The 23,065-nt window shown below is 50.2% G+C and overlaps 1 protein-coding gene and 1 pseudogene across 2 annotated transcripts; both read right to left on the bottom strand.

Moving 5' to 3' along the window:
* Positions 1–9,019: 9,019 nt before the first annotated feature.
* On the bottom strand, positions 9,020–15,316 carry Lto1 (LTO1 maturation factor of ABCE1). 2 transcript variants are annotated; one of them, XM_028871448.2, is made up of 5 exons: positions 15,124–15,316; positions 13,891–13,996; positions 12,499–12,569; positions 10,826–10,943; positions 9,020–10,545 (listed from the first exon to the last, which is right to left on the bottom strand). In XM_028871448.2, exons 1-5 carry the CDS (start codon positions 15,213–15,215, stop codon positions 10,477–10,479), a joined length of 456 nt encoding a protein of 151 aa, XP_028727281.1. In that variant the 5' UTR covers positions 15,216–15,316; the 3' UTR covers positions 9,020–10,476. The 2 variants fall into 2 exon arrangements, with proteins under 2 accessions (XP_028727281.1, XP_037064561.1); XM_037208666.1 differs by having other exon boundaries at positions 10,826–11,003.
* A 5,813-nt stretch (positions 15,317–21,129) lies between these two features.
* Positions 21,130–21,645, bottom strand: LOC114695244 (annotated as a pseudogene).
* Between the last annotated feature and the right edge of the window lie 1,420 nt (positions 21,646–23,065).

Consider the following 23,065-nt stretch of genomic DNA (forward strand, 5'->3'; position numbering starts at 1 on the left):
CGATCTAGATGTTACTCTGGCCAAGCAAACCAATGACCACCGAGCCCGTTTCCCACCAAGCAGAGCTCTAGACTTGTGCTTCTTTGCCAGAAGATCCCTGAGCTTCCCACCTCTGCCCAGCAACCACAGTGGTGGCATCCCAAATCCATCTGTAATGAAGCATCTGGTAGCCCCCTCTCTCCTGACATTCTCGCAGGTAATACACTGCCCACCGCAAGCAGCAACTCCGTTAAATACAATCAAATAGATACTAATACCTTAAACCGAAAGACTCATATCCTGGATTAATGCAAAGAAGTATCCGTCCCTCAATATGTCAACAATGATGTCCTGCGACCTGTGCTGTTGGTAGATACTGGGCTGGCCTCAAACCTGTGAGATGCACCTGCCTCATGCCTTAAGCTAGTTTTAGGCGAGAATTGACAAAGTGAATGCTCTATACACGCTGCGCTAAAAAATGATAAAATCAAGAAACCCAATCGTCTACGTTGACTCAGAGGACAAGCAACATGCAGTGTCCTCTGGCGAGTGGACTGAATTGTCGTTACATATCGGACACGCATGTCGGATGTCCCTAAGACACTAGGTCTGAACCTACAGGTCTCAGTGGTGCTCTCCACTGGAACTGATGCAGACCGAGTGAGACGAGCACTTGACACGCAGACCTTGAAAGGCATATAGCTGCGATGTCTCTCTCTATGGCATCCCTCTACTACGCGGACCCGCACAGCCGCGAGACCATCGAGATGTATTCCTACGATACAAACAACCCGTCGAGATATACCACATATCTCAAACAAAAAAAACATTTGGAAATACATATAAATAAAATACATGTATTTCCCAAGAAATACAGTGCATCTGTCTTTGAAGATGAGCTTTGAAAAAGTCGCGCTCTGGCGAACAGACCTTCATGTGCGGTAATATATAGAGACCCAGAGAGACCTAGATATAACATAATTTCGCAGACGAGAGTGACACCTTACTCGTCTGCCTCCTGAAGATAGACTCGAGTATCACGCTCAGGTCGTTGTGTCATCCTATTGCCATTGGTGATATCTAAGCCTCCTAGTCTCCTTGGTCTCTCTCCCCTGTTAGAATGTTATGCCTCTGTATTTGGCATTGATGTAGAAGTTCTTAGCTAATTACTCCCCAGATGTTTTTTGGAGATCTCTCTGACTCTTAGTTGTTGTGCTCCCTACTCACTGAATTGTGTATAACTCTCCATGTTTTTCATTAAGTCACATAAAGCTCCAGCCGGGCACTAGGATTACCTCTGACCTAACAAAAGCATGGATCGGGTGGAGACAACGATGAGAGAATCGATCTGCTATCATACGCAAAAGCTCCTCTGCTCAGTGTGAGAACCTGTCCGCCTACTTCCAGTGCGCACACCTGTGTAGATCCCAGAGCTGCAAGGTATGTGACCCATTTCAGCATCTCCCGAGCAGGCTCGCACAGCAGTCCTGACAGACAGGAGAGGTAGTGCGCGCGACAGCTGTCTCCATCTAGCAGCGTCCTCTTCCTGCGCTCACTCCCATGGTCATGAGCCACGACACCCTAAGACACATACCTGTGTCTGCCTCTATAAGTTGTTGGCACTCCGGGGTCAGCCTACCAGCAGGAAGTCAGAGGGACCACACAGGATAGCTAAGTCAGCAAGCCTCGAGAACGAACCATTAGTTCGCGCATAGCTGGGCTCTAGGCGTTGTAGTGGTGCTCCAGCTCAGTCTTCACTCGTTCGAGATCTAGAAGAAGAAGCTCTTATGACGACTGGACCACTTCGCACTAGAGGAGAGAGAGGATCCTCTTGGTCGACGAAGTGCTCCACGTGGGACAGCCCATGCCTGAAGCAAAATGATGAATTCACTCTCAGTATTCAATAAGGGCGAGTTCGAGGGCTAAAGTGGCTCAACGTCTGCTGGGTGTGCGCATGGGCCGACCTCCCCCTCGCGATCTTGGTGTAGGTCCCCTGGCACCCTGAGATGCTTACAGTTCCAGCTCTGGGCCTCCCCGTGTTTGCAAGGCAGGACCATTAGGTCTAGACGTGCTCGCAGGCTTCTCGTGGCCTCCTCGTAGATTGAATATCTATATAGCCACTCATTATTAGCATATATGGTAATCACACTCGTGAGGCTCACACTGCTATGAGCTTAGACGCCCGAGTCAGAAGAACCTCGCAGTCGAAGTCTCCAACGCAGAGACTTAGTGAGTGACCACCTTGGCACTTAACCAGACTACCTGCCGTGCCGTCCTTCGCCCGACGAAGAGGAAAGTGACTCTGGTGGCTCCTAGTGCTGTGTCTCGTCTTTTTATCTCATCCTCTTCTGTGTTCCGCTGGCCTGCGTCATATTGCGTCTTTGAACCCAACACATTGCTTACTTCCTTGTCATCTAGCCATGTCTATATACAGACTCCGCCAGGGTGCTGCTTCGTGGGGTTGTGACTGGGACTTTAAAGGCGAAGGTGTCCTATGAAACCCGAGAGATCTTACCTGTCATATGATCAGGATTCATATAGGGCGCTCGGTCGGTCACTTCATCTCCTGGCCCTCAGCTATATGATCTTTGCTCATATAGCTCTGATACCCACCAGGTTAGAATTGTATTCATCTCAACATGTGGCTAATAGTAACTCACATCTTAGCACAGTAAGGTAAAAATATCACTCCAGTGTACTTCCTCACTCAGGCTGTTTCCACCTACGTCTCCCTTTGTGTGTTAAGACTGAGCGGCACGCTTGCGCTATCCACACGACTGTGAATACCAGACGCTAATCGGTTCACACTTTGTTGTACCAACGCTTTCAACTTATGGCCTCCTCCTTACCTAACTCTCCCACAATCACTTCTCGTAGTCGGCAGTATCTCTCTAAGAAGTGCCATGGGCGATCTTGCTGCTGGTGCTGTCATTAGGAAGTGGGTGTTTGTCGTTTAGCCATTAATCGGGCCAACATTAAGACATTGGCCACGACTTGTGTCTTGTTCGCCAGGAGTCAGATTGGTAGATACAGTCGTGAATGTCCAGCAACCATATGTGGGAGGCAGCGCGCCTTTTGAGGGAATGGTGTATGCGTCATGCTGTGAGGTGAGCACCGTACAACACCTCAAGTGTCTCAGACGGTTGAGTCGTTCTGCACTGGATTCTTGGTGTTTCTCGTCCATTTCTCAACTGGCTTTGAAACAGACTGTAGTTCAGGTGAATCACGGATGTAACATGACTTCGGAGCCTTCTCAGTTTAATCATACTAGCAGCCACCTGACGTTCTGTCTGCCATAGGTTGCACGAGTGGGTTGGCTCAACTGTCTTACCCTCCCCATACAATAGGATTGGCATAAAGGACATTAATCCCTCGTGGAAGGTAATACCTGTAGAGCGAGCCCACTTGCTCCCTTAAATCTATAATAGTTGTGCCTCATTTCACTCAGAGGGATCTGCCTGTAGCCGATCGATGGACTTGTGGTCGTGTCAGCAAAATAGGAGCTCGCATATAGGCTTTCATATGTTCAAATGCTTCCAGTACGTTATACCTAGCCGACCAGAACACGAGTAGTATATCAACGTCTTGTTTTGTTGTTGAGCCCAGGGCTCACACTGTGCCCAACTGGCCTAATCATGCCTCCGTTTCTCGCCAGCTCCGATCGCTCTGTGTGCTGGGCCTCGCCAGACGACCTGTGTCCCACCTGATGTGCAGCACGCAACATATACACAATGTCACCGACTCATATGCATTCTCGAATTGGCAGCAGCACGACGAGCTAAGACCCTTTGGCTACTGTCACTGCTCCTCTGACGCTTTCAATAAAGTCAGATGCAAGTGGGCCTTTGGTCCCTTTGCCTTACTGCGTCGCCTGGCGGCTGGAACGACGCAGCAGATGGCTCACCCTCTGATGCGTCCTGCTAAGGATGCAGAGCTTCTCAGGCTGGAGCGCTGGATCTCCGTGGATTTGATTTAGAGGCCATACTGTCCTGCTTGGCTAACAACGAGCCCATAGCTGTTCAGGCATTGAGCCGGAGTTCTATTATAGACGCGCTCAGTCTTTCCTACCGCTGCCGGCCTTGGCCTCGGCTTGCTACGTAAGCTGCGGCCCTGAGCCTGATGCATGACTCAGGTCGGTGACTAGGTCCATTGTCATATCTAGACCTCCATTGCCCATATCAGGCCCGAGCCGAGGCGTGGCAGCTATTGCTGCTCTCTGCACACGTCGCCTCACTCCTTAACTAATATGGACCACCTCCGGCATGGGCAGCTCAGGCATCGAGACGCTCCTCTCCTAACCCATTACGGGGATCGTCCAGGGTGACATATAAATGGTAAAGGGTGACGCAGAGGGCGCCTTTGTGTGGAGCAGTGGATTGCTGGGCGCTCTGCTGATCACTCTATCTTCTGAAAGGTGCACAAGAGCATTGTGAATTCCACCTGGCTCTCTGTGAGTGGTGATAAGTGTTAAATCCCAGAGAGCAGTCAGCGCAGATGAGTGGTAATAGCCCTAGTCATAGACCCGTACTTCTCCCTGGTCACGAAGCTCACTCCTGCTTAGGCCCTGAAAGAAAGTGAGACATTTAGAGCTCTCTCTAAAACTTCATCCTCAACCACCGAATAGGATAGCCCCAGTGACAGACCCAGCGCAGGCTCACTCTATGTGTCTTGCTGGCACAAGATCCAGAGGCCTTGGGGTGCGCCTCTACATGCCTCCCGGAATGTCATGATTATGGACTGGAGTGAGTGAATTCCAGTGCATAGTGGAGAGCCCGAAACAGAGCGTACATCGAGCCAACCAAAGACTCAGAAGATGACGCGGACGCGATCTCCATCACTAGATGGCAGACTCCCTCAGTGAAGTGCCACACTGGAGGCCCTACCTTCCCCCACACTGCTTCCTAGTCAGGTACTCGCCTGCACTAGCCTTGTTAAAGACGTCTGCCTCGCGTCTAACACGCAAGGCTATGACAGCTACATGGACTTGCGCCATCCGCCGAGCCCACCCAGCTTCTCTTCTGGCGGTGTCATTCCCGGCCATAGCATGGACCCCATTCATGGACGCCGCTGGTTATCTGTGCGGCCATGACTAATTCCACAACTACCCAGCTACACCCACACCTACTCCTCACCACCACCTGCTCCTAATGCGATGGTGAGCCCAGAAGTGAACATATAGTGAATCACGGTTCAGGATTGCCACAGAAGCCGGAACCGTCGACTCGCGTTGGGGACTGGAACATCCCTCGCCGCGCTAGCCCCAGCATATCTCTCCATAATTTTACTAACTGACACGTTATACCCTCGCACTCTGACTCCTCGGCAAGTGTCTCCCCATGAGAGACACTTTAGTAGCACACGCAGTTCTTCCTAGAACTTCATGTCACGATCAAGGATGGACGAAGACAACTAGGAGACGCTGAATCCGCCCCGCGCTGGGAATCTCCTAGATGACTGGTTCGCTTCATTGCCCAGGTGCGCCCGACTAACAAGACGATGTGACCACCTCGGAAACCTACACGGCCCGTGCGCATCCGTCCACCTCGTGTGCAGAGACTGACTCAGGTGCATGTGGCTCCTCGTCAGCCGTGTCTGGCGCTCGCCCTAGTAAGGATATCTGAAATGGGTCATGCCGCATTCATATCAACAGCTAGTCCCTTCTCTGAGAGAGCCAGGGGCACTGAAGATGGGGCGGTCATATGGTGACGGTGTGCTATAACCTAGAGCTGGTGGCGTGAGATGTGGAGCTCTTTCGAGAGCAACGGAAGCCGATCACGGAGACTCAGCGAAGAGAAGGCCTGCTAACGTGCAGAGGATAGGCGCTCACCTGGCCTCTCTGGTCAATGAGCTGTGGCTACACAGAGACATAGCTCGTTCCGCTCTCAAAAAAGAAGGCGACGCATGGATCGAGAGCGGGATGAACAGGCGAGGAACCGGCAAGGCAAGGATATGCGAAGGTAAGGAAACGGCCGCACCGAAGGGGATTAGGGAACAGGTAGCCAGGGTTAGTTTTGAAGACGATTACTGAAAGAGAGCAGAAGTCAGGACACAGTGTTATAGGAAAAGGGACAGCGGAGGAAAGGTGTAGAGCCCATCTTGCACCAAGGCCTCCTCCCTCTGTGCAAGTGTTCTCTGATATACTGTAATATCCTACAGACTGATCCAACCGGCTACCTTGTTCGTTCTTCTCTGCCCCCCGGTACTGTCCTGTTTCCAATTTGTTCGTTCATGTCTATGCCCAGCGTCTCCCCCCCCTCTTCTCTTTGGTTCTCTTCTTCTTCTTACGTGTTAATGTGTTCTGCTAATTCAGGGAGTATCTCTCGTTTCACTAGCCTTCTACGTAACGTAGTGCTTATGTGATCGCTAGCATACAGCATGCTTCATAACACCTGGCAAGCGGTGCCTCCTCTAGCGGCCATAGAACGTTGCAAGGCTAGCCTGGCTAACTCATGCCTCTTCGATAGCAGGTGCTCATGCTGGTAGGCTGTGACGGCTCCACCAGCCGCAAGTTCGCCTGTGTGCATGGGGAGTTAGTCAAGTCGAGAGAGCAGGCTCTCTATGCGTGAACCTAATCGAGCCTGTATAACTCAGTGCTAACCTCGATGCGAGGACTCCTTCGTGAGGCTAGACTATCTCCGGACCCCTAGGCCTGGCCACTCGGGGCTCTCTGGCCGTGCTCTTTCCCTCTCCTTCCCTTCTAACTGCCCGTGGCCTATTCCCTCCGGAGTCAGTGCTATGAGGTGGACAGATGACCCTGCACACCTCGGCTCAACTATTCGTAGCAGAAGCCAGTCCGGAGACAGTTGGGCTCAGCACCACTGGCACCCATCTCTCACCGACGGTGTCGCTTGCTTTTACCGGTATCCCAGACCGTCGCGCGATGCCATGCACGCAACGTTGCCTGGCAGCAACCTGTGGCACCGTTTGCAGCCTCACACTGACCGCACGACGTTATGCTAGTGTCTGCAGTCGCCTATTGGCACACTAGTTTTGGACCCCGTCTCCTCTGCTGCAGAAGATCCCAGAGGTGTCATGTGCAGATGTGACTGGAGTACCAGGCTCATTGGGCCTGGTGCTATGATCCTGCTCTGCACTGGCAAACGAGAAACCCTTCCACTCGGACCCACTCCTCCCTCCACATCGGCCTCCAGTTCACTACCCTAGGTAACTAACTGAGAAGGGTCTGAATAGTCTTCAATCTTAAGTGCACCCCACTACAAGCAAGGATGTGAGGGTTGAAGCTTGCCACGATAGTTAAAGGCCTTAGCCTTAGTTATCGGCAGTGGGAGACAGAAAAGTGCTACCTGGGATACTCAAAGAGACTCAGATGGTGGTTTGCTGTGTGAACCGTGCAGTCAGACTGCCCCTTGTCATGGGGTCTAGTGACACTAACGAAGACCATGTGGTATATAACCACTCAGCAGCTGCAGTTTTCTACGCGCAATGTAATATGATCACAGGCCAATGAGTCATTTCAGGTAGAGTAGCTGTCAGCAGATGATGTACTTAGGTATTCGAGATCAGCTAGACTGAAACATTACTATCTTCACTGGGATTGTGGACAACTACTCATTGGATTAGGCGATTGGTTCATTCAATTCAAGGTTGAACACTCTCGTTGATCTACACCAAGTAGCATCCAGTACTTTCCGGAGAGCGTCTAGATGAAACACTGTTTAGTAGGGATTATGGTGGGCAGTGCTCCAGGTTCACTGATGCGCGCGATACGTTAAGGAGTGTGAGAAGCTCAGAAAGCCCCAGCCTTAGCAGCTCTGAGTGTGTTTTATCTTCACTGTGTCTCGATCACTTACTATACACTACTCCAAACTCAAACTCGATCAACATCTCAGAAGCGTATGCCGCAGTTGGCCTAAAGTGTGAATGCTCCTTGCCTCAGCTTCTGAGTGCGTGGGGCAGCTCTCAGCCTCTAACGTTGGACACTGATGAAATGCAGCGATGTCCATCAGTGCATGTGGTTAGAGAGAGGAACCTGTGTGATTTGCTGCCGGTCTTTCCAACATCGGTCTCTCGCAGCTTCAATGCCTACCTCAGAGCAACATGAAGGTGACGTATCACAACCACGATCGTATAAATGAGAGTATCTGTGCCTCGTCTCAGCGTTGCATGCCTATTGACGTGCAGCAGACCAGCGTGGGCATAGAAGGTAGGCAGAAAACACGGTCCACGCCAGTGGGGACCTGTACCACACCTACTACGCTCAAGGGACAGTGGCCTTAGAATAAACTAGCGCAGCTCCGGCAGTGTACCACGTAAGCCAACGATGTACCAAGGTTTCGAGTGCGTCCTGTCCGCTCCACCATCTCTGCCATACGATTCACACAGCTTCGGTCGTGTGCGGTCCTGATCGTCTAGTTCTCAAGTAGCTCCCACTTATCTGAGCTATGGCTATCTAGAAGATTAACAGAAGGTCAATCCTACAATGACTTACATTCATCCTATCAGCTGAGTCAGATGCACAACCTCGCGATTATATTCAGTTGAGGGGAAGAACGTGGAGAGGCGCACGTGCGACCCTCATCATGGCGAGAACTGGTCTCGCTCTACCACTGACCAAACACGTATATGGCAGTGTGACAAAGCAAATGTGGGGCTAGATCTGGATGGGGACTTGGGAACACAGGGCGGGTCGATCGGTTCAGGCTGTATCAGGGCGAGAGCGCGCGCTGCTGTGTGCTCCTGTGTTCAAATGGCATTCTCCGCGGCGCATGACTTTATAAGTAACCTTCAACATCAGGTAGTCACAGTATTTCTTAACGTTGGGAGGGGAGGGAGCCAGAGAAAGAGAAATTCCTTCGTCGATTAGGCTCTTTGCCCATCCAGTAAGCCCTCCCCACCTGCTGACCCTGTGCATCCACATAGGGTCAACATAGTATAGTATTGACCGCGGCACAACCTTTAGAAACCACCGTCACACGTCCGCCATACAGCTCCTCTGAACCACAGACTCCGACACCTCCAGCATTCTTTGGATACTGAGGACCAGCAGCTTTTCAGTCAGTACAAATGATCCCAGGCAGACTATCACTTTAAAATACAGTTTATTCTTTTCTCCAAACAGAAAAGTAAAATGGTCAAAACAGCAGCCACAGACAGCTCTCTGAGCTCAGCACCCAGAGAAGCACACTGAAGAGCACCTGGTCCTGGAAGCAGCTGGGAGGATGGTGCGGCCTCCTGAGAGGCTGCTGCCAGACTCGGGGAGCAGATGCACGGCACCCCAAGCCTCAGGCACCAGCATCATCCCTCCCTCCGGCTCGCCTGGGCTGATAGAATGAGGGAGGAGCTCCAGCTTGTACAGAGGTCCCTACTCTATCAAGATGCTATGACATGATAGTAAAACCAGTGTCCTAGGTTCAGAGGCCTGAGATCCCAGCACTCAGAAAGCTGAGGCAGGAGAATCACACTTTAGGGCCAACTTGGGCTATACAGTGAGACTGTCTCTAAAGGAAAATTAAAATAAACAAAAAACAAAAAACTCCAAGTGGCATGCATCCACAGTGACCCCTGCACATCCTGCCCTGGAACTGAAATAGGGAGGGTCAGATACAGTGGGGCCACCCAGAGGAGGCCTATCAACACATGCTGTCATGTGTGTCCACACCAGTGAAATGCATGGGCACACTGAGCCTACTCCTGACAGCTCACCTTAGACCTGCCTGTGAATACCATGCGAGACACGCAAGCTGCTGTTAAAGTAGCGTTAGTGTCACACAGGCAAGCCCTGCACGTTCACAGCAGCAACCACCATCTAGTCCTGCTTTGGTTCCCAGGTAGTTCTCCCACTGCCACTTCTTAATGTGGAGAGCTCACCCCACACCTGTTTGGGGGCAGCATGAAGGCCATGCCTCAGCTTCCTCAGGATCAGACTGGCCTTGTCTCCTCAGCTGGGCATCCAGAGGCAAACCAGGCCCAATGGAGCCTGGATCCTGTGCACACTGCATGAATCTGGGTCTTCTGCAGCAGAGGACGGGGTCCCAATGGTGTAGGCAATAACGGCACATGCTCAAGGCAGAGGCACCGTGTGGCACTGCGGGACGTGGATCTGGGGTAGCAGGCCGTAAGTGGGTCTATTCATCTTCTCTAGAGTGGAGTGAGATCCACCTCTGGGCTGCCAGAGGGATGGAGAGAAACAAAGGAAGCCCGCGTGGCCAGCAGGGTCTCAGCACACAGCAAAGATCCTGCTCGTTTGCCATTAAGTACATTCACATCAGCCTGCCTCTCCTGAGTCCCACCCTCAGGGGAACCCTACTCAGGACCACAGGAATGACAAGGCTACTCACTCTGGCCAGCAGCAAGCAGTCTCTTGAGGGTGCTGCCAGGCCCCTGTGCAGAAGGCAGGGCAGTGAGACCTCTGCAGCCACCCAGAAAGAACCTCAGGGAAGAGGCCACACTGGTCCTCGCACAGAACAATGAGAGCCACTCAGGCTGGCTTTTAATCACTCTGACACCTAATGTGCAGACATCTGCTCCTCTGAGTCCTCAAAACGCAAGTCCAGAGCCTCGTGCGGTTACCTTGAAGTCGGGCTGCACATTGAGCAGTGAGCACAGCTGAAAAGCATCAAGAGAGGGGGTCTCATCAGCAGGGTCCCCCGCCTCCTGAACCTCTGCTCGCCCCACTCTCCTATCCCAGCACCAGCTCAAGGCCACGTTGCACATCATCCCCAGGCCATCTCAGTCACTCTCCGAGAGGCAGGGGAATGAGCTACTCTAGATCTACACACGGGAGCACCTGCCCAACACTGCCATCACACAGCCCCCAGGGCCTGTGTCCGGCCTGCCTTTACAGCACACGCGGGCACACCCCAGACAGAGGCGATGGGGCACACACCTGTCTGAACTTCCCTCTGATTCTGTCCAGGTCTTCATGGAGCTTCTCGTAGGTGGGGTCATCATAGGGGAAGTGCTGCAGCAGTGTGATCAGCGCCTCCACCACCTTCATCTTCCGGCTGCAAGGCGGGGTGGGGGGGCTGTCACCTGGGGCGACTCCAGGCCCCACTCCATCGCATCTGCAGCAGTGGGCAGGCTAAGCGCACCACCTGCTGGGGAGGGCCCCTCCTCCACCCGGGGACCTGCAGGCCAGAGCAAGGGAGACCACCCCAAAAGGATGGCAGGCAGTCTCAGCTGTGACTTGTGACTGCCTCCCAGCAGTGGCACCAACAGTCAACATAACTCCTCCTAGATCAGCCTGTCCAGCCACTCCTACAGTCATGAAGCTGCTTCCCACCTGCTCACACTAAAGAAACAAAGAGAGAGCCTGGCATGGCGACCCAAGCCTTTAGTCCCAGCACTCAGGAGGCAGAGGCAGGCGGATCTCTGTGAGTTTGAGGCCAGCCTGGGCTACAGAGTGAGTTCTAGGACAGCTAGGGCTATTACACAGAGAAACCTTGTCTCGAAAAACCAAAAACAAGAAGCCAGTAAATCATGTGATGGACAATCAGAGAGGGAACCCCAGAACCCCACAATTAGTCACAAACACCCTGCTCTTACTTTTGAGTATGAGTGTGGTATGAATGAGTCCTGGACACTCAAAGTGTCAAATAAAAGGGTGAGTCCCACAGGCAGAGAGCTGCCATCCTCTTGGCCTGGCTTGCTAATGCCCTCCTCCAGGCCCGCCTGCACCAGGCCAGGCCAGCAGGCGTAGGAAGACTGAAGCCTGCACAACGCCAGCCTAACCCTATGGCTCTGTGCACAAGGACAGTATGGCTTCACTCCAGGATCCTCCCAGCCTGGGAAGCAGGCATGTGAGGCAGCTCACAGGCCCGGCAGGCAACGCACAGTAAGGCAAGGGACCAAGGCTAACAAAGCTCAGAGGACAGTGACAGTCCCTAGGGCTGTGTGTGCCAAAGAGGAATGCTTCAGGATGAAGTCTGGCTGCCCGTGGTGGCACATGTCTGGGAGCCCAGCACACAAGACGCTGAGGCAGAAGGATGGCTATGAGTTGAAGGCCAGTCTGGGGCACAGTGTGAGCCCTGGGCTCCCAAAAAGACAATACTGTGTTCTGGTTGGCTAGGAGACACCACAGACAAGAAAGCCAGCACTTCCTTTCTTTCCCCCATCCCTGGTCCTAGCTGTCCTGGAACTGCCTATGTAGACCAGGCTATCCTTGAACTCACAGAGATTTGCCTCTCTCTGCTGGGATTAAAGGTGAGCACCACCACACCTGGCAGAGTCAGCATTTCTGAGGCCTCATTCCACGGACACTACTACAGTCTGTTTTCAGAAGCCCAAGTGAGAAATGGACAGAAAAACAGGATCCATCTGACACTACCTGAGGTGTGACATCACCCAGCGCTCATCGAGTGCCTATGAGGTGCCTGAGACATTCCACTTATTATTCTCTGAATAGCAACAGTCAAGGTGGCCATTCTTATGTTCTGTATGTGCTAATGACACACATAACTATGCACACATCAGGAACACTCAGCGCCTCCTGGCCTTTGTACTGAGAGCATGCTGATGGGGGTAGGAGGAGAAGGAGGTGGAAGGGAGCCTCGGCCTCACCTGTCTTTCTCGCCAGCACCACTGTGTAGGAGACATTTCCACGCAAGAGCAAACCCATGGTAGCACCCAATCTGTGAAGTGAAAACCAGCCCAGAGTGAAGGCGGTAAGCATCCAGCCACACCACACCAATTACCAAGATCTCAAAGCTTCGGGCCGCGCAGAGGGCTGCCACACTGCTTCTTCAGCTATTCTGGAACCTGTGAGTTTCGGGCAGAGGTGGACTAGAAAAGCAATGCCACTTCTGCTTTGCTTTCACCGGCTACTTGCTTAGGGGTAACATGAGGACCCCTGAGCAGAGGGCACCAGTTACATGGTGTGCTGTCTTGTGAAGAGATCCCCTGGTTCAGCCAAGCCTTCAGATGAGACTGGAGCCCTACTGACACATGGCTCCTTACCTGCTGACCCTCAGATAATGTGTGGGCATAACTAAAGATGGCTGTTTTAGGCCCCTCAGTCTGTAGAACCTGCTTTATGGCATCAGGTATCTGATACTGTCATGACCTCCTCTGCCAGTCAGGGTCAATGATCTGGAGATGGCTAAGCAAGGACAAAGGCAACAGGAGAAAAACTGTGGGGCTTACGGAATTTCACTGTACACACGGCAACCCTCTGGGTGAGGACGGAGCTGGCTGGAGACATGAGACAGCACTGTGATACTCCCTCCCATAACATCCTTTGGTGGTCCTGTGCTAAGAATTTTCTGTCTGGTCTATGAATCCCCACCAAAGGCCTTGCAGTAAGAAGAGGTTATATGCTCTATCATCAACAGCAAAGGAAACAATTGTAGAGGAAAAGGATCCATGACTTTTTTTTTTTTTTTTTTTTTTGAGATAGGGTTTCTCTGTGTAGTTTTGGTGCCTGTCTCTGTAGACCAGGCTGGCCTCAAACTCACAGAGATCCACCTGGCTTTGCCTCCAGAGTGCTGGGATTAAAGGCGTGTGCTACCACCGCCCAGCAGGCCATTGGCTTTCAACCTGTGGGTCCTGATCCCTTTGGGGTCACATGTCAGATATCCTGCATATCATATTATAATTCATAACAGTAGTAAAATGACAGTTATGAAGTAGCAACAAAATAATTTTATGGTTGGAGGTACCACAGCATGAGGAACTGTTTTAAAGGGTTGCAGCATTAGGAAGGTTGAGAACCACTGCTCTAGGCGATATTTCAAAGCCATGGCCTTAAACATGCTGGGTGCATGTTCTGCCACTCAACTACTTCCTCGGCCTCTGTTTTTTGAGACAGGATCTCACTATCTAGCCCAGGCTAGCCTAGAACTCCTGCCTCAGCTTTCTGAGTGCTGGGATCACAGGATGGGTCACCATCCTGTAAAGGATGACGGACTACCACACTCACCTACGAAGTTACTTCTAAGTGGCCCTCCCACTTACCTCAGCTCCAATTTTGGCTCCGTGTAATGTGCCACACTGCCTTCCTTCAACGATTCCCAAGCTACTGCCTTCTTCATAGCCTTCCTGATATCCCTCCCCATGGAATCTGTGGTAGAGAAACATACTTCATCAGGTAAGACACTGTACCCTGAAAAAAAAATCTTCCTACCTTGTATTATGCAGATCCCACAGGACACAGCAGACTATAGGAGGAAAGGCTTAAAACTCAAGTCACACAATGCAGGTTCTAGGTCTAGTTCTTTCTTCTACTCCCTGGCCCATTGCATTACTGTGCCCCTGCCCCATTTTTGAGACAGGACCTCACTATGTTGCCCAGGCTGCAGCCATCAAGCAACTCTGCCTCCATTTCTTGAATGCTGAGATTACAGGTGTGTGTTGCCTCCTCCATGTGAAACCTTGATGCTTACCGGCTTCGTGCATGCTATGGAAGGCACTCTATAAACCGAGCTACAGCCCCAAACCCTAGAGACCCAAGTTCCTCCATCTGTAACTCGGAGTGGGCTACATGAGTGACTTCCAAACCCGGCAGAGCACCAAAACCCTCAAGGGAAATGTAAAGATACAAACTCAAGCAAGCCTGGAACACACTAGAAATCTAATTTTCAAAAACAGGGTAGGTGCCGCTGAGCCTACATGCCATCGTAACTGAAGTCGTCTGTTCCTAAAACATTCCAAGGACTCAGGGCTCTTCACCACACCTCTTTAGAGTAACAGCAAGTGTCCCTAAGATCATCACAATATGCCACCGCTGCGATGCCCCGAGGAGAAGGGCATTGTCCCTGAGGGACCAACAGGAAAACTGGCAGTGTCTTGCAGCCTGCACTGGGGAAGGAATGCTCTGGAAGCCCTCGTGATGAGTGAACAGCTCCCCACTTGGCAGGTGGGTGGCCTGGGGAGCGCCTGTGCCTCTGCATATGTCAGGACCCCTAAGCAGAGCTCAAGCGGCCACCCCGGGGAGGTGAGCAGCCAGCCTGGAAAGGCCAAGATGCCCTGGGCCACCGCCACGCCCAGGCGTTTCCCGGGGGAACTTTCCGCATCCAAGGGGGCTTGTCCGACACATCCATCAGCAGGTCCATGAATACTGCCGTATGTGCGGCAATTAAAGAACAAGAAGATGTGGCAGCTCGCAGATGGCGAAGGCGGGTGTCCCCGAGGACAGCGGGGCTCCGCCGAGCAGCTGCCGGGGCGGGGCGGAACCGGGCCGCTGCCTACCTCTCATCCGCCATCACGACGGCATCGAACATGTCCTGCTCCACGGCCATGGCGGCGGCCCGGCTCTCCTCGGGCCCTCGCACTCCTGCCATCCCGTGTAGTAGTCGCCACCCGTCGAGGTGCGACCACAAACGCCCGGCTTATCAGCCGGAGGAAACCACTTCCGTGTATGCCGCGCGAAGCACGGCGGGTAAGGACGGCAAGCGAAAGAAGCCAAAAAAAAAAAAATCCTTACAGCGCATGGGTAGATGCTGTGGTGGATGGGGGCTGGTCCAAACGAAGACCTGCTCCTCCTCTCCTCTGTGGGTGGGGCGGGTCCGGCCTCGCAGGGATTGTCCGCTGTGCGGCGCGCGGGGGCCCAGGCGAACGTTGCTTTTATTTTCAAAACCCAAACAGATGGGACCGAATTTAGATCTTAAAGAAATGAGAAAAATTACCAAAGATCTAGCACAGGGGCATTCCCAGGAAGTGGAGGAAGGGCCCCAGCTGCAGGCGAGCACGGAGGAGGGTGGAGCTTCCAAGCATCCTCAGCTATCACCCAGCTGTCAATCACTACATCTGCACACCCCTCAGGAGCCTTTCCTGCGGGCTGGAACCGATTTGTGACTGCGACATTCTAAAGGACAGATAATAAATATTGCTCCCAGCCATGAAAATGTCCTTGGTGCCTTTGAAAATGAAAAAGGTTGTGTGTGCCAGTTACCTTGTTTTTTTTTGGTCTTTTTTGTTATTTTGTCTTTTTTTTTTTTTTTTTTTTTTGGTCTTTTTTTTTTTTAACAGAGCTGAGGACCGAACCCAGGGCCTCGCGCTTGCTAGGCAAGCGCTCTACCACTGAGCTAAATCCCCAACCCCGAATGCTAGCTCTTGCTGCCAGTATTTAAAGCAAAACTGAAGTATTTCATACACAGTCAAGTATCAGGTGGTGCCGAACGGCTTGCCAGCAGGAGGAGCCACTCTGCCACGCGCTCCAATCCTATAGGCATTCACCCTCCAAAAAACAGAAGTTGAAGTTAGTTCTCTCTCTTCATTTCCATCAGAGATACCTTCCAAAGCAGAGCTTTAAAAAGTATTCCAGACTGTCGAGAAGAACACCTGAGATACCAGGAGTCCTCACGTGCAAATAAATCAGGGAAAGACAAGAAAATTCTTATCATACAAGATTAGGCACCAAGAGGGGCAAGGGTGTCGCTATTGCAGATGTGACGCCCACCATGACAGCCAAAGACGGCTGAAATAGCAATGGATGAGATCCACCAGCCTGAGCCGGAGTGCTGATGAAAATGAGGCCTTACGGGGGCCACAGTAAGTTTCTTAGACCACGATTGCTAACAAGTTAAATAGCCTCTGTGTGAAGGAGACCAAAGATAAACCATCATTCTGGGTTGCGGGGCTGAACAAGTGAACAACAAGAAAACTCCATGGGATTCAGAAGATGCCTCAGTTTCATCTGTACAAATGAGTCCTTAACTGTAACAAGGTGGGTTTTTTTTTTGAAAACTAGAACTGCCATATCAGATACAAAACAAAACAAAACAAAACAAAAAGCTTAAGTCTCATGATGAGCATAGCAAGGTGTTGATTGGAGAAGAGATAAGCCTGGGGAATAGACTAGAAAGGCTCAAGGGTGAAGAAGTCTCCTAGGAGTGAAACTCCACCTTGATAAAAGTAGAATCACAAGCTCAGGGGAGGATGGGAGCATTAACCACCAACCATGTTGGGAATGTATTGGTATCTCAGAAAAAACAAGTCCTATGTGTACCTCACATCACTCATCAGAATAATTCCACATGAAGTAAAGAGTTAACTGGGTGGTGCTGGCATACACCTTTGATCCCAGCACTTGGGAGGCAGAGGCAGGTAGATGTCTCAGTTCGAGGCCAGCCTGGTCTACAGAGTGAGTTCCAGGACAGCCAGGACTGTTATGCAGAGTAAACCTTGTCTCAAAACACCCCCATCCCCACCCCCATCCCCCAAAAAGAAAAAAAAGATGAAAGAAACCAAGCTGAAGCCTTCCTCAGTAGAAGACACCCACATACACACACAGTAGGTGGGGTGAGTTTGAAACAGGGTCCTCTATACCAGGCTGGTCCCAAATTCTCTACATAAATGAGGCTGGTTTTGAACTCCTGACCCTTCTGCCTTTACCTCCTGAATGGTGAGATAAGTGGACGGCCGAGCAGGGCTCAATAAACTGTTGGTGCATGATACCTTCGGGTTGTAGAAGGGACTGAGCGCTTCCTCCACCTGACTTGGGCTGGGATTACAGGCCTGCATGCCACTGGGCCTAGCTTTGAGATGTTACAACAACTCAAAGTCTCAGAGTATTTCATGGTGGGAAAATCAACCTATTTTAACTGGTGAAGCACAGCTCCTACATCAAGGAACAAGTTGGGGATGTGTTTGTCCTTTGTGTTATAGTTAAAGCAATGATATGTATGTTTGATACAGAAGTTAAGAAACTGCCGGGTGGTGGTGGTGGTGGTGGTGGTGGTGGTGGTGGTGGTGGTGGTGGTGGTGGCGCACGCCTTTAATCCCAGCACTCAGGAGGCAGAGCAGACAGATCTCTGTGAGTTTGAGGCCAGCCTGGTCTACAAAGCACATTCCAGGACAGCTAGGGCTGGTACAGGAAAATCCTGTCTCGGGAAGAAAAAAAAAAGTTTTTAAAAATTGGTACAAAATAGATTCATACTAGAAGCCGGTCTAGTGGCTCCCACTGTCATCCCAGCTGTAGGAAGCTGAGGCAAGAGAACTGTCATGAGTTTGAGGCCAGCCTGGGCTACAAAATACATTCCAGGCTGGCCTGGGCAAAAGAATGAGACCATATCTTAAAAGAAAAAAAAAAGTTTATCAATAGATAAATGAATAAATTCATCCCAACAGAGTAAAATAACAGGCGGGTGGGCCTTTTGTGAGTCACAGCACTCAACAACAAGTGTCTGGCCTTTAAATCAGGGAGAGTCTTACGAGGAACAGAAGGGATGCCAGGAAAAGAGCAGCCAGAGGCAACTTCTCCTTCTGAGATGTTTAACCCCGCTACCTTTCTCGGTCTTGGTGGAATAAAAGTTGGTCACCGCTGTATCAATTTGAGCTGCCTTTTGATCAGATGGTTCAAAAAGATAGGAAGGTCATCTGAATACTCCGTCCCCTGTGACATGGTTGCTGCATATTTTTGGATTTTTGTCTCTGGGAAGCAGTTAGAGAAGAGTGGAGATTTGACATCCTATCCTGAGCACTGTGTTAAGACTTGTAAAACTGAGCTGGGTTTGATGAAGATAGAGAACCATGCACTCAGGCCCTCGGAGACTTGCCTAAAGTTAACACAAGAAAAAACGACAAAATGTCAACTGTGGCCCGTTCGTGATTTGGGAATCCTGGTGACCTTTGGACTTCTTCTTTTGTGTTCCTGGAACATCCTTGATTGTACAGTATAAATCTGTTTCTTCTGCATGTTAAGAAAAAAATCCCAATGACATATATTTTGAAGGTGAGATGAAATAGGTTCTCTGCTATTTCCTAAATGTCTTTTACATTTTTATTTTTTTTACAACCAAATAAAGTCACCAAACACTGTAAGGCAGAAACAAATGGGAAACAAGCAAGCAAAATAATGTATTTCTCCAGCCCCCTGATTGCTTTTGTTTGTTTGTTTGTTTGTTTTTGAGACAGGGTTTCTCTGTATAGCTTTGGAGTCTGTCCTGGATCTCACTTTGTAGACCAGGCTGGACTCAAACTCACAGAGATTTGCCTGGCTCTACCTCCCAAGTGCTGGAATTAAAGGCGTGTGCCACCACTGCCCGGTGGGTATTTCTTTTTGTTAATATTGAAATTAGCATTTCCCCCCTGATTTTTCTAAATTTATATCTCTCTTTCTCAAAATGTACACAGCATTATGGTCTCAACATGTCCCCAGGACAATGCACTTATTATTGTGTGCATATTTATTAATAGCTGGGTGGTGGTGGTGCACACCTTTGATCCCAGCACTCAGGAGGCAGAGCCAGGCAGATCTCTGTGAGTTTGAGGCCAGCCTGGTTTGCAGAGGGAGTTCCAGGATAGCCAGGGCTGTTACACAGAGAAAGCCTGTCTCAATACCAAAAAAAAAAAAAAAAAAAGTATTAGCTGAAATAAAAGAAAGTGTAGCTTTTGGCATAGGAAGATGGTTATGGGGAAGGAGGAAGGGGAGAAGGGGGAGGAAGCAGAAGAGGAGGGAGGAGGAGGGGGGAGAAAGACTACTTACAGATAAAGCCTGAGGCTAGGGTTCTACACAAGAATGTAAGTAACTTAGTGTCTTTATATATATATAATTCTGCCAAGTGTGGAGAAATAATATATATCACAAAACTCCAAACTATTGGTTCTGACTCTTAGTTTAGAACATGGCTTTGGTGAGACTAACCCCTGCTCACCTTGGTTTCGGCTGTCCCAACATCAGGAGCAAAGAGACCCATTATGCCTACTTGAAATTTCAAAGTCATGTTTGCAAATTGCTTTAGTCTCAATAAGGTCCAGACTTTAAAAATGGGACCTCGAAAGCAAGAGGGGGGGCACTGGGGGTGTGGCTCAGTGGCAGAGCACTTGCCTAGTGTTCAAGAGGCCCTGGGTTCAAGACCCAGCTCAAAGGAGCTTCCAAAGAACCAGAGGTGGTACTGTTTTCGAAGTTCAAATATTATTGCTTTCAAAATTCTTACCTAAGTTTCTAATTCAATGTTCATTTTAGTCACTGAACATATTAAAACTGTGTGGGAGAAATCTGAAATGCTCTTGCTGATGTCTGGGTTTGGAGGAACCAATTGTGACACTTTGGTATCATGGGAGAATTGCAGCCCAAACGATAACGCTGGGCAGATGGCATGAGAATGACTGGGGGACAGGGGTCAACGACAGACCTTCTCAGCAGGTTTTCAGGTGTCTGGAGTCAGGTGTCTGGAGAGCTGTGTGAATTCTATTTAGGCCAGTAGTTCTAAGATGCTTCTGTTGGACTACAGATATGGCTCAGTGGCAGGGCACTTACCTACCACACAGAAGGCTCCCGGTTCAATCCCCAGCTTGACCAGCATGAAATTATCATTTCATTTTCGATGAAAGTACGAAGCGGGTGGCAAATCAGCTTCCAGAAATCCAACATGCTGAGACTAAACATTTTCTTTTTTAAGGGCGAAATCTCACATCTTCTTCGGGTTTAGAGAAAAGCCAAGACAATACAACCCAAATAAAAAGCAAATTCCTCCAAGTTCAATATTGAAATGTACTCACTGTAGTAATTGGTATCCGTTGTTGTTTTCTTGGTTGTTTATCTGTTTGTTGCTTTGCTTTGAGGCAAGGTCTTTGCAGCCCAGGCTGGCCTGAAACTCAGGGCAATTCTTCTGCCTCAGTTTCTGGAGTGCTGAGGTTATAAGTGTGAGTAATCATGCGTGGTTTGGCAGCTGACTTTTTTTTTTTAAATGTTATATCCATAACAAAATAGTAGGCAAATGCCAAACCAAACCTGGCCATGAGGGCCTACAGTAATTAGCCTGCAAGCAGCCATTTTGTTAGAATGAAGAATAGCTAGTAAAACAAAAATGACTCATTTGCTCTGATTTTGGTTCAAGGAGACCCTAGACTATAAATGGATTTTCAGACCAGTATTCAAAAGGCAGGACTCCTGGGATCACATGGTAGCTCTGGGTATCTGGTCATTTGGAAAGTGTGCCCTTTATTTTTGTGTGAAGCAGGTAAGCCTTCCATATTCTCTCTCTCTCTCTCTCTCTCTCTCTCTCTCTCTCTCTCTCTCTCTCTCTCTGTGTGTGTGTGTGTGTGTGTGTGTGTGTGTGTGTGTGTGTGTGCGCGTGTGCGCGCCATTAAACAACCATTCACTTTTTTTTTTTTTCCGGTACTGAGCTTTACTAGGATTCCATTAAGGTTAAACCTCGAGGAATGAGGGAGTCCTAGTTAGAGAGCACAAAAGCCCACAAAGCTTCCTTAGATCTCACAGTGAACCACCGGCTCAGATTCTTTGGTAGGATCACCGCCTTGCTCCAGGTACAGGTTGTTGTAAAGTTACTGCTTCGGCCCCACAGGCTGGTAGGAGGGGAAAGTCTCCCCAACCCAGAACATGAAAACCATAAAAGCCATAAAGTCGAAGAGATGTTTACACATGACATCCCAAGAAACAGGTGGAGGGGATGTGTCCACACGATTCCTGGTATACATGTCTAGGTCCCAGTGCATCGTTTTGCCCCAGTTCAACCTCATTTCTGAGTTATCCCGTTCATACCATGGATCCCTCTCCTGCTGTGAGAGGTCAGGGAGCTTCGGGTAGTCACCGTACCCCATGCCTTCATCCGGGTATGGCTCGTAGTCTTTCACACGCATATTATACTTCTTGGCAGCCTTGGCCCGTTCTTCTGGAGTCCTAGGACACTGCCCCAGCAGCATGTCCTTGGTCACATGGAAGGCTCTCCGTGCCTCCAGTGGCACCACGCTGCAGGCTGCCCTTTACAGCCACTGGACTCCCAGGGCCGCAGCCCCGGCTGCCGCCATCTTCACCTTCTCTGCCCAACCACTCACTTTAAAGGGTTACATTTGCACCTCCAGTAATCATTACAGGTAAGCAACAACACAATGGGGAAGAAGTGTCTTAGTTTAGGTTCCTATTGCTGTGCAGAGACACCATGACCACAGTAACTCTTTTAAAGCATTTAATTGGGGTGGCTTGCTTACAGTTTCAGAGGTTCAGTTGATTATTGTCATGGTGGGGAGCAGGGTGGCATGCAGGCAAATATGGTGCTGGCTAGTTCTTGGCTTTCAGGGAACAGGAATTCAACTGAAACACTGGGTGGTGTCCTGAGCATAGGAAACCTCAAAGTCAGCCCCCACAGTGACACACTTTCTCCAACAAGTCCATACCCACTCCAACAAAGCCACACCTCCTAATAGTGCCACTCCTGTAGCCTGAATCTTAAATGGTCTTATTAATAAAAAACAAACCCAGGAGCCAGATATTAGGGTGAATGCTGAAAGATCAGAGAAACAGAACAAGCCACAGCCAACCTCATCTCGCCAATTCCTCAGCTGATCTTGTTTCCTCTAACTGAAAGCTTCTGAGTCCTCACCCAAATGGATCTCAGCTGAACTGCTACTCAAAAGCCTAAAAGATGAAAAAGCCTCTAGTTTCTGGTCCTCACACCTTATATACCTTTCTGCTTCCTGCCATCACTTCCTGGGATTAAAGGTGTGTATCCACTGTTTCCAGTGTGGCTTTGAACTCACAGAGATCCAGATGGATCTCTGCCTCCAGAATACTAAGATTAAAGGTATGTGTGCCACCATTTTCTGGCCTCCATGTCTGTCTAGTGGCTGTTCTGTTTTCTGACTCCAGATAAGTTTATTAGGGTGCACAATATATTGGGGGACACAATACACCACACACTCCCTATGAGATTATAGGGGGGCAATTACATTCAGACTACCTCAAGAGGCAACTGGGAGGGGAATCGAGGGTCCAGACCCATTTGAGCTCTCTACATGACCCCCCTTCATGCAGCTTCCCAAAGGAAGTCCGGAAAGCCTGCCAGAGTCCTATTTTCTACCTGCCTGCTGGGGAACCCCTCACATGCCACAACACACATATGGATGTAGAAAGGCATATTGCTGAACACCTGCCTGGCTAAAGAAGAGTCCTGGACAGCAGGGATATCTCTGCCTTGCTCACCCCCAAGGCAGCAAAGAGCATTGACTAGTATTGTGGGTGTCTGCTGTGCTCTGCTGAACTGGGACAGAGCTCTGAACTCCAAACTCGGGGGTGGAGGGGTGGGGTGGGGGTGGTAAGAGGGGAGAAGAACCTTCCCCCAGAGTAGACCTCTGTGAGCCTAGACTGCTCTTAGGGAGATCCTGCCCCGCTTACATAGAAGCGGAGGACCTTCGGGAGCCCAGATCTGCTGGTGCGCACCCTCACCGGAGT

The sequence above is a fragment of the Peromyscus leucopus genome, chromosome 1 (assembly GCF_004664715.2).
Source record: "Peromyscus leucopus breed LL Stock chromosome 1, UCI_PerLeu_2.1, whole genome shotgun sequence".
NCBI lineage: Eukaryota > Metazoa > Chordata > Mammalia > Rodentia > Cricetidae > Peromyscus > Peromyscus leucopus.